General features: G+C 34.5%; 2 protein-coding genes across 3 annotated transcripts; both read left to right on the forward strand.

Moving 5' to 3' along the window:
* Positions 1-1,091: 1,091 nt before the first annotated feature.
* LOC111467760 (protein DETOXIFICATION 12-like) lies at positions 1,092-5,979 on the forward strand. Its single transcript, XM_023112810.1, has 7 exons — positions 1,092-1,519; positions 2,326-2,870; positions 2,976-3,062; positions 3,173-3,229; positions 4,268-4,506; positions 4,833-5,038; positions 5,771-5,979. Exons 1-7 carry the CDS (start codon positions 1,265-1,267, stop codon positions 5,837-5,839), a joined length of 1,458 nt encoding a protein of 485 aa, XP_022968578.1. The 5' UTR covers positions 1,092-1,264; the 3' UTR covers positions 5,840-5,979.
* Positions 5,980-7,197: 1,218 nt separating this feature from the next.
* LOC111467763 lies at positions 7,198-10,212 on the forward strand. Of its 2 annotated transcripts, XR_002714601.1 has the most exons (5): positions 7,198-7,392; positions 7,488-7,581; positions 7,892-8,101; positions 8,992-9,773; positions 9,975-10,212. XR_002714601.1 is itself a non-coding variant. In XM_023112823.1 (4 exons), exons 1-4 carry the CDS (start codon positions 7,318-7,320, stop codon positions 9,705-9,707), a joined length of 1,095 nt encoding a protein of 364 aa, XP_022968591.1. In that variant the 5' UTR covers positions 7,198-7,317; the 3' UTR covers positions 9,708-9,883. The 2 variants fall into 2 exon arrangements, 1 of the variants encoding a protein (XP_022968591.1); XM_023112823.1 differs by lacking the exon at positions 9,975-10,212 and having other exon boundaries at positions 8,992-9,883.
* The last annotated feature ends 53 nt before the right edge of the window (positions 10,213-10,265 follow it).

The following is a 10,265-nucleotide window of genomic DNA, read 5'->3' on the forward strand; positions in this document are numbered from 1 at the left end:
AAATTATATAAAATAGGAAATTTGTTTCCAAAAATAGTTTTTTTTTTTTCTGTTACGTATACGTTAAATTATTTACAACATCATTCACGTAAATTAAAGATAGTTATTAATATTTATAAATTGATTACGCTAATATATTTAATGGTATTTTAAAAATAAATAAATGATAGCGTGGAAAAATATCTAATTAAGAATATTATCATAATAGGGCTGATTATTTTATACAATTAAATATAAAAATGTTCTATTTTTTTCTACCGTGTTAAAATTTTCATTAACGTGGGAGAAAACAATGATACAAAATTAGTTAGCAAAACGGGATCTATTTCTACTTGTACTTATATTTTATCTAAGCAGATATATTGCATTTTTTACTTTCTAGCTTATAATAATATTTTTTCAACGTGATTTTCAATTTTGTTTTAATTTATTATCCCGAGTTCTAAAATTTAATTATAAAAATGGAGCTAGAGACTGGAGTATACGTTCTATGGCCCACAATTACATCAATTTGACTTACCTAGTTAAAAGCGGAATTGTGATATATATATATATATATATATAATTAGGAAGGACAACCTTTATTACCATTATAAAATGTGGTCCTAGCATTCTAGGTGGTAGTTGTACCATACAAACGGAGTTTAATTTTTGTACTATTTGTGTTGCTGGACGGCTGACGTGGATTTTTCCAAAAATAATTAACACTATTTACTTAATTTCATGGTTAAATTAATATATATATTATTTAAAAAAAAATATTCAATAAAGCTTCTCAACTTTTTACAAACATTTAAAATATCATTTATTTTAATCGTTTAATTTTTTTATTAATATTTTATTAAAAAGTATTTTCATCCTAGGTTATTTTGAATATTTTAAAAAATTATATAAAAGATAAATTAATAAGATAATATTGAAATTTTATAAAATTATTTTCTATTCATTTTTAAGATAAAATATAAAATTTATGAATATTTTTTTATTAATTTAATGGAAATTATTTATTTTAGTTCATAAATTATATTCAATTTACGGTAGGACGCTTCATTTCCGGTCGATTACTTCAATTCGTGGCGGAATACTAATTTTATTTATTTATTTATTTATTTATTTATTTATTTATTTAATTTTGTTGTTAATCATGGCGGTGAGGATTGAGGAAGAAGCCATGCAATTTGGAAGTCTCTAAAACTGGGAGGTCAGTGGCGATCGAGAAATCGAGGATCGTAGTGGAAGTTTGAGAACTTATCCATCGGGCTTGATGGAGAACGGGAAGCAAGGCGCCGTGGAAGAGATTTTGCTGCCGAAGCAGAAGGAAAGCAATATCTCGAGGGAAGCTTTTCTTGAAGAGGTGAAGAGAGTGGGATTCTTGGCGGCGCCGATGGTTGCCGTCACTTTGTCGCAGTTTTTGTTGCAGATGGTGACGATGATGATGGTCGGTCATCTCGGAGAACTTGCTCTCTCCAGCAGCGCCGTAGCCATTTCCATTTCTGGAGTTACAGGCTTCAGTGTTCTCGTGAGTAATGATATTTTGTTTCGTTCTACGTTTTATTCTGTGAAGATTCTTTATGTACCTCTCCATCTGTTGGTACAGGGTTCAGGTAAATTAGCGATATATAGTTTAGAGGTTAAGGCTTAATCTTTTGATTCTCGTCATTGAAAGTATATCCGTTCGCATGCGTTTCGTTTTTCCTTTGCTTTTTGTTTTTGTTTTGTTTCTTTAACGGTATTTTTTTGTTTGTTTTCTTTTACCTTTCGTTGAATCAAAGAATTATTGTCGGAGATGATGGATCTGAGCAATTTGTCTTTTGTCGAATTTGAATATCTTTTTCGCAACCCTACCAACATTGGGGATAAAATGCAGGACTCATCTCAACCCTTCGATTAAGGTTTATCTTCAAGAAAATAATCATATTGAACAATTTTCATGAGTCTATTCAACATATCTGCAAGAATGATTCTAAGTTAGCAATTAGAACTGCGGACTGAGGTTTTTGAACATTGATGCCATTTTGTTTGCCTTTTTTCTGTTTTCATTTAAGAATGGATTCAACCCACATTATTACTGGAACAAGCCACTGTCATACTGCATCAATGTCAATGTTTCTTATGGCTAGCATAAACGTAGGCCTGAAATTTGAAACTACAAGAACGTTGAAGACTACTAAAAATGCTCTGTCAGAATACTAATGTCTAATCCCATGTTATATACCCAATAAAGTTAGTCAACTTCAACTGTAACTTTCTTAGCCAAGTTATCATGCTAAATTCATTTGTTCTTGTTCCAATAACTGGCTGGACTTTTACCTTGTTAAAAAACAGTTGGGCTTGTCCAGCGCCCTCGAAACTCTATGTGGACAAGCTTATGGAGCTCGGCAATATCAAAAACTTGGAACTCAGACCTACACTGCTATATTTTGCATCTTCTTATTTTCCATTCCTATATCCCTATCATGGATTTTCTTGGAAAAGCTACTTATTTTCTTCGGTCAAGATCCTCGGATTTCGCACGAAGCTGGGAAGTTCATTGTTTGGCTGATTCCTGCGCTCTTTGCTTGTGCATTTCTTCAACCATTGGTGAGATATTTCCAGGCACAAAGTTTAGTAATCCCCATGGTCATTTGTTCTTGTATCACTCTCTCCTTCCATGTACCATTTTGTTGGTTCATGGTGTACAAGGCTGAACTCAGAAATCTGGGAGGAGCATTAGCTATGAGTTTGTCATATTGGCTGAACGTGATTTTGCTAGCATTATACATGATATTTTCACCAAAGTGTGCGACAACCCGTGGAGTCATTTCTATGGAGATGTTTCGAGGAATTCAGGAGTTCTTTAGCTTGGCAATTCCTTCTGCGGTGATGGTTTGGTGATTTATTATCTGTCTTTTTCTGTTTCTTAAATCTTGAATCATAGCATCTTTTTACTTTGAACAGTTTTTTCATAAATAATAGTTTAATGTCTATTGTTGCAGCCTCGAATGGTGGTCATTTGAGCTGCTTATCTTACTTTCAGGGTTGTTACCAAATCCGGAGCTTGAAACTTCAGTTTTATCTGTTTGGTATGTCTGCTCTATCACATAGTGAATACAGAAATGTTGCTAAATTTCTTCTGTAAGCTTCGGGTTACTAGACTGAAAACAATATATTCACAGTTGCCTCTTTTTAACAGTCTCAATACAATTGCTACACTTTATTCGATACCATATGGACTTGGTGCTGCAGGAAGGTATGCTATAGAGATGTGGACATGTGATTAACTGTTTGCATTTATAGATCCATACTTCAGCTGTCAATGATATTATCCATTAAATGATGTTGTTACTTGATAAGTAAGTCTTTGGATCATTAGCTGGTTGAAATTGTAGCATTTGACTCTCATGAGATTGAGTAACAAGACAACTAATTTTATTGACTAAACTGCTTAAAGTTTACACAATATGAAGTGATCTAAGTAATTGCGAGAATAACCAGATAGTATAGTAACTAGATTTTGATTCCTTTATTAATTTTTTTTTTCTTTGACGTATCTTTTTCCAGTCTCATAAGAGCTTTTTTTTTTTTTTTNCCCCCCCCCTTTTCCAGTCTCATAACAGTTATGTGATTTATACTTGACATAAATGATAAAAAAGGAATCTTTCATAAAAGGTATTTGCAATTTAGGGGTCCAAGCCTTGAAATTAAAGGTTCAGGATTGATCATATAAACAGCAAACTAAAAAAGAAAATCAGACTTTGAAAGGATATTAGATATTCAATTGAGTATTTATATTTTTCTTAACAAGAAGCACAAACACTTTAGTTTGGCTTGTGTGTCTGCGTTTGACATGACACTCCGACTCTTGGACATGTATCAGACACTTATTAGCACAATATATGTGTTAGACACTGGTTGTATAAATTCAATATATGTTCAACATTTGTAGATGCATATCAGACACGTTTTGATACAGAAATACATCAAAATCATATTCTTGAGCATATAAATGTACAAACTCATGGACTTAAAGTTTCTTTTAATATAAAAATGATAATATTTTTTAAAATGTTAAATAAATGTTTTTTTTTGTTGGGTCTGGGTTTTAGATCTTTACAAGGCGATGTGTCACAGATTTTGTGACGTGTCGTTTCTGTGTCTCGTATAGGTTTTTGTACTCCATATTTTCTTAGCATAATTTACCATCAAATTTATATCATTTATTATCTTCCCGAAAAGTAGGAGAATCCATCCTTCTGTGATACATTTTCATTAATTGTTGATGTCACAGCACAAGAGTCTCCAATGAACTAGGTGCTGGGAATCCGCAAGCGGCTCGTCGGGCAACAAGCGTTGCTATATTCCTTGGCATTGTGGAAACCTCAATATTGACCTCAACCCTTTTTGCTCTTCGTCGTGTCTTTGGTTATGCTTTTAGCAATGAGAAGGATGTTGTGGATTATGTGGCCTCCATGGCACCTCTGGTTTGCTTATCCGTGATATTTGACAGCATCCAGGGAGTCCTTTCAGGTTAAGCATCTCTACTATAAAAAACTAAATGCTTCGGTGAAATGTTATCAGATTCAGATAAAATTACTACTAGTTTTAAAAGTTAAATATTTATTAAAAAGGATACCTAAATTCATGTTAGCTTATAATGCTCTACAGTCCTTTTGAGTAGAGCTAGATTTAATTTTGGTCTAGACTCGACAAGTGAACAATTCATCATGAAGCAAGCGACAGTTGACAGTGTGGAGAGTTGATCTGAAAATTATTCAATTCTGGTCAAGTATGTTCATCTGTACTTATTTCGAGTACAAGTAGTTGCAAAGTTGAAATGTTGTTTACTTAACCAGGCGTTGCTAGAGGATGTGGATGGCAACACATTGGTGCTTATGTAAACTTGGGGGCCTTCTATCTTTGTGGGGTTCCAGTTGCTGCAATTCTTGCTTTCTTGGTGCACCTGAGAGGAAGAGGCCTTTGGATTGGTATACAAACTGGGGCTTTTGTGCAAACGGCGTTGCTCTCCTTCATTACCAGCCGGATAAATTGGGAAGAACAGGTACGTCTTTCTCCCTCAACTCTCTGCTCTAATTACTGATGAGAGCCTTGTTTTTTTTGGCTTTACGGTATCATTAATAGTTTGGATAGGTCAAATCATGTCATCTCTATTATTTTTTTCTTACAATTTTCTAACTCTAATTCCTGATGAGTATTCTGTTTCTTAGATTTATGGCATCATTAATAGTTTTAAAGGCCAAATCTAGTTATCTTAATTATTATTATTCCTACTATTTTCTAAATTAATGACTTGAAGATTCGTGATGGAATCTTCTAAATTTGAAGACATTTGGGTAGCATCTTTAGCCATTCATTAATGAGGCAGCTTGAGCTTGAACACTATAATGTAATTATTGTTATTATTTAATCAAATTCGTTAAAACATAATTTTGAAGAACTCGTTTTAAAATTTATTGCCAGCAGTATTAAATTTGAACATTTAAATGTATAAGAAGAAATTACTGAAATACTATTTTATCCTTTTAAAACTCTTCAAAACTACATTTATTTAAACTCTTTACTTATATGGTCAATTATTGTTTAAAAACAAAAAATAGGAATTTAGAGAGAATCTCCATAGATGCTTAGCTTGTGTAGGGTTATTGATATATTGGTTAAGGTAGGGTGAATGGCATGAATTGCTATGTATGACATTGCAGATATATACACACAGACACTATTGGATGCACATATTTTAGGATATTCTCATGGCTATATTTCATTATATTTGCAGGCAAGAAGGGCAGGTGAGAGGCTTTCTATTTCCGAAGGCAGTTATTCAGAAGATTATGGATTTATTTGATCGGAGAAAACAGATCGGATTTTTATCTTTTTTTTTTCTCTTTGTTTTAATCGAGTAAAGCTATGGTAAGAGATCTTGAGACAGTCCACTTTTTTTGTGAAAAATTTAGAACTTATTAAAAGAGTTGGGGTTGCATGATTCAAATTTGACCTTTCAGTTACTCATATGTTACAAATTTTAGGTTCACTTTTTTCTTTTAAAAAAAAAATTAAGGATCTTTTATTGTCTTTTTTTTTTTTTTTTTTTTTTTTTTTTTTTTTTTTTTTTTTTTTTTTTTTATAATTTTAGAGAATTATTTTTAGATCTTAAATTATAATTAGTTTTAGTTTGGGGCTTAAATAGTCATTCATGTTGTTTCATGTTAGAGTTATTTTGGTTAAGTTATCTTATAAAATAATTTGAATTATAAGTTTTTTCGCAATTTTGATTTGATAACATTCTTAGGGTTCTTGAATAATTTAGATTTAAAGTTAGATCAAAAGTTGATGATGAAGGTAATTTTTTTCAATTCTTGACAACGTTCTTAGTTCTTGAATAATTTAGATTTAAAGTTGGAGGAGAGGAGAAGTTATGGGATGGTTTTCACACCCTATACCCTTTTTCCTTTTGGGCCTCCCTTCAAGGCTTTAAAATGCGTCTACTAGAGGAACCTTCTAGACAGGCTTTAAAATGCATCTACTAGGGGAAGGTTTCCACACCTTATACCCCTTTGTTTTCACACCCTATACCCCTTTTGAGCTTTCCCTCAAGGTTTAAAAATGCGTCACTTCCCACACCCTATAAGGGTGTTTTGTTCTCTTCTCCAACCAATGTGGGATATCACAATCTACTCTCTTTTGAGGCCTAGCGTTCTCGCTGACACTCATTCCTTCCTCCAATCGATGTGGGACCATTACCAAATCCACCCATTTGGGGCCAGCGTCCTTACTGACACATCGCCTCGTGTTTATCGATGTGGGACCACTACCAAATCCATCCTCTTTAGGCCCTAGCGTCCTTACTGACACACTGCCTCGTGTCTACCCCCTTCGGAGAACAACAAGAAGGCTGACATACCGCTAGCCAATATTATTGCGTCAATTTAAATTTAACAATTAAAATTTTTTAAATGCTTCAATCAATTTGTTACAAAAATTAAGGATTAATTTGTAATAAATTTTAAATTACAAGAGCTAAATTAATCTCATTAGTTTTGAATTTTTTAAAATTGTATTTTTTTCAATGTATCAATATATATATATATATATATATATATATATATATATATATATTTTTTTTTTTTTTTTTAAAAACTTAAAATAATAAATCAAATAGGGACGCCATTTTATTTTATTCTCTTAGAAAAGGAAAACCCCCGCAAATAAATACGCCTTTTTCAGGCAATCGTAAAACCCCAGCTTTCCGTCTTCGACTCTCTCAGAGCTTCATCACTCTATCAATCAAGTTCCCAATCTCAGAGAAGACACTCACCGATTGTGATGGGGAAAGCGGATAAAGAGCGACTCATCCGAACTCTCAATTCCCATCTCAATACCATCCATGAAACTTTTCAGGTTCGATTTTCATATAATCTTCTGCTTGTAGAATTGCATTTGTATGGAGGTTCAAACTTCCGATATGATTTCTCTTCTCGTGTTTTGACTTGTAGATGTTGGATCAAAATCCATCTTCTTCCCTTGAAATCGTGAAGTGGGAGGATGTTGTAAAAATGGGCGACCAAGTCTACAAGCAGGCGAGTGTCGGTAGGTTTCCGTTTCGTTTATAATTATTCTTGGTATTGCTAATCCTGTTCTGCAACTATGGGGATGGGAGAGTTGAATAGATGTATTATTAAGCTGTAAGTTGTTGATTGTAATTGCATTTCAGCAGGATTCTCAATTTTGATGTTTTGATTTGAGAATGTGTTTATCTTTATGTCCTACGGATTTCTCTAATGACAAAGAATTGGAAGAGATTTTTAAAAATTGTTTTTATGTTCCTAAACTTGGTTGCTTGCAGTTGATGGTTCATGGCACGAATTTAATTGGTTATATCTTTGTTTTTGCCCTGTAGCTGGAATGGTGTGGACTGGAGAGAGGCTAGAAGTTAAAGCAATTGAGGAAAACATGGCAGCTTATTTCAACACGCTGCAAGGTTTCCTCCTGGTTTCCTTTGGGAGTAAAGTGGGTGCTGGCCCTACTCTGTCTTCTGTTATCCATGCAGCTGTTAAGCAAGTAATTGATTCCAGTTTTAGGTTATGGAAGGAATCCGTCTCCTTCTATGGTAAATTACTCTTCCCCTACTTTCCATTATAAATTTCGATCTAAACTTTCGTCATTAGGTTATCCCACATCGATCTGGAGAAGGGAAAGATCCTGTGAATTTTCTCCTGAAAGAATTTAGAGAAGGAAAAATTCTGAAGGAATAAGTGGTTTATTGTTTGCTGTTTGCTGTCCCATTTTCTGCCTCAGGACACCTTTGACAGATAGATAGATCTTTCTGTACATTGTCACTGAGTTTTGTTTAATTCACGGTTTTCCTGTATCTACCTGGCTCTTGATGTCGTTTCGATTGAACCTAACAAATAGTGATAAAGAATGTTAACATCATAAGTTTTGTATGATGTTGTATGTATTGGGAGTTGAATTCTGGATTAAAGTAAACTGATGCTTAATTAAGTTTGTCGGTGGGATGGGATGTTAAGTATTGTTGAGAGAGAGTCTCACATTGGCTAATTACGGGGATGATCATGGGTTTTAATCAAGGAACACTGTTTCCAAAGGTATGAGGCCATTTGGGGAAAACAAAACCAAAGCCATGAGAGCTTATGCTCAAAGTGGACTATATCATACCATTGTGGAGAATCGTGATTCCTAACATGGAAGAGGATGGATTAGTTGAACACCCACGATATAAGTAGGAGTACTCTTGAGTTCATGTTAAAGTAAATTATCTATTACAATATCATGGAGGTAGAAATGTTTTACTTTTCCAACTATCAGAAGTTTCCATCATCAAATTTTGATGATAGGGTTAAATTCAGTCACATGTTCTTGTGAGTTCCTTTTTGCATCCAGCCAAATCATAATCTATGTTGTTTGAGCTCTACAACAGTACTCCTAAATGCAATTTCGTTTTTCTCTTTTGATGACACTGAGTCAACATTCTTTCAGGATCACAGAATAATAAAGACCAAACCCAAGTAGTTCCACAATTGGTTGGTGCGGTTTGGGATGCTTGCTCTGCCCTTAAGAAAACTCCTTCCACAAATATAACTGCAATTGGCCGAGCAATAACCCAGGTAGCTGTGTCGGTGAAGGACGTCCTCCGAGAGATGAAGGATCTTAAACAAGGTTCCTCTGACTTGGATGAAGCTCCTGAAGAATCTTCTAGCAAAGTAGAAGGTGATACACAAGATGATGGTAATACAAGCGACGATGCCGATATAGGTAACGATTTGTCAGCCGACGAGATGAGAGTTGCTCAATCTGCCATGAGTGTTGTTTCTTCAACACTTCTAGTTATAAAGGAACTCATCCGCTCTATCACAAGTTTGCTCAAGCTGGAAAATGCAAACATTCAAAGTAACATAGCGTCCTTGGAGAATCTATTGAAGCTATGCCAAGGAATAGGAGTGCAGGTGGACGAGCTTGGAGCTTGTCTTTACCCCCCACAAGAGATCCCTGCCATTAAAGCAGCTTCTGAAAAAATTTCTAGCTTTCTTGACAATATGCAGGCAGAGTTAGGAAGTCTTAATGGTAATTCAGAAGGCTTTCTTCAGGCATGCAACGATCTGCAAAATTCATGTAAACAGCTCGAGACCGAACTAAGTGGCTCCACGGCTACTGATATAGAAAGTCGAATGGAGAATGTGACTTTAAGCAACTGAAGGAGATTATGTGATATTATCTCCAGCTCACACAACTTATTTCTGATTCAATTGTCAGCGGAGGGGGTTAGTATATTTTGATTGTTTTGGTGTATGTGGATAGCCATATTTACATCCAGTTTTGTTGCAATATTGGATCCATTTTTTGTCACTATCTATTATTGTGTACTTCTTAAGAAATTCCATATTTTTACTGTGACAAACGAAGTAATTTAGAAAGATCATTTGGAGAATACTCCTTTCTTGTCACAATCTGTAAATGTGCAGGATCCTCTCAGAGATGTAAAATTAGGGTTGAATCCGCGGATCCGCCCTTGGAGCGATGGTATAAGAAGAATTTGGTCATCGCCTTGAGAGCTTGACCACCATCCAAAAAGGGAGCTGCCAGAAGCACCTGAGTTAAAGGGTCTGTTGACGGTTTAAGTACAGCAGCTTCCACCACTGCACCAACCACAGCGTATCTCCAAAATTGAAAGCATTTGGCTTCTTTGACACCTGCCGAACTGCTTGCACATATTGTCTTTTTTGTGCTTTCTAAGGAGAAATTTTTACTCTTAT

This window comes from Cucurbita maxima, unplaced genomic scaffold, assembly GCF_002738345.1.
Source record: "Cucurbita maxima cultivar Rimu unplaced genomic scaffold, Cmax_1.0 Cma_Scf00034, whole genome shotgun sequence".
In the NCBI taxonomy this organism is placed as follows: domain Eukaryota; kingdom Viridiplantae; phylum Streptophyta; class Magnoliopsida; order Cucurbitales; family Cucurbitaceae; genus Cucurbita; species Cucurbita maxima.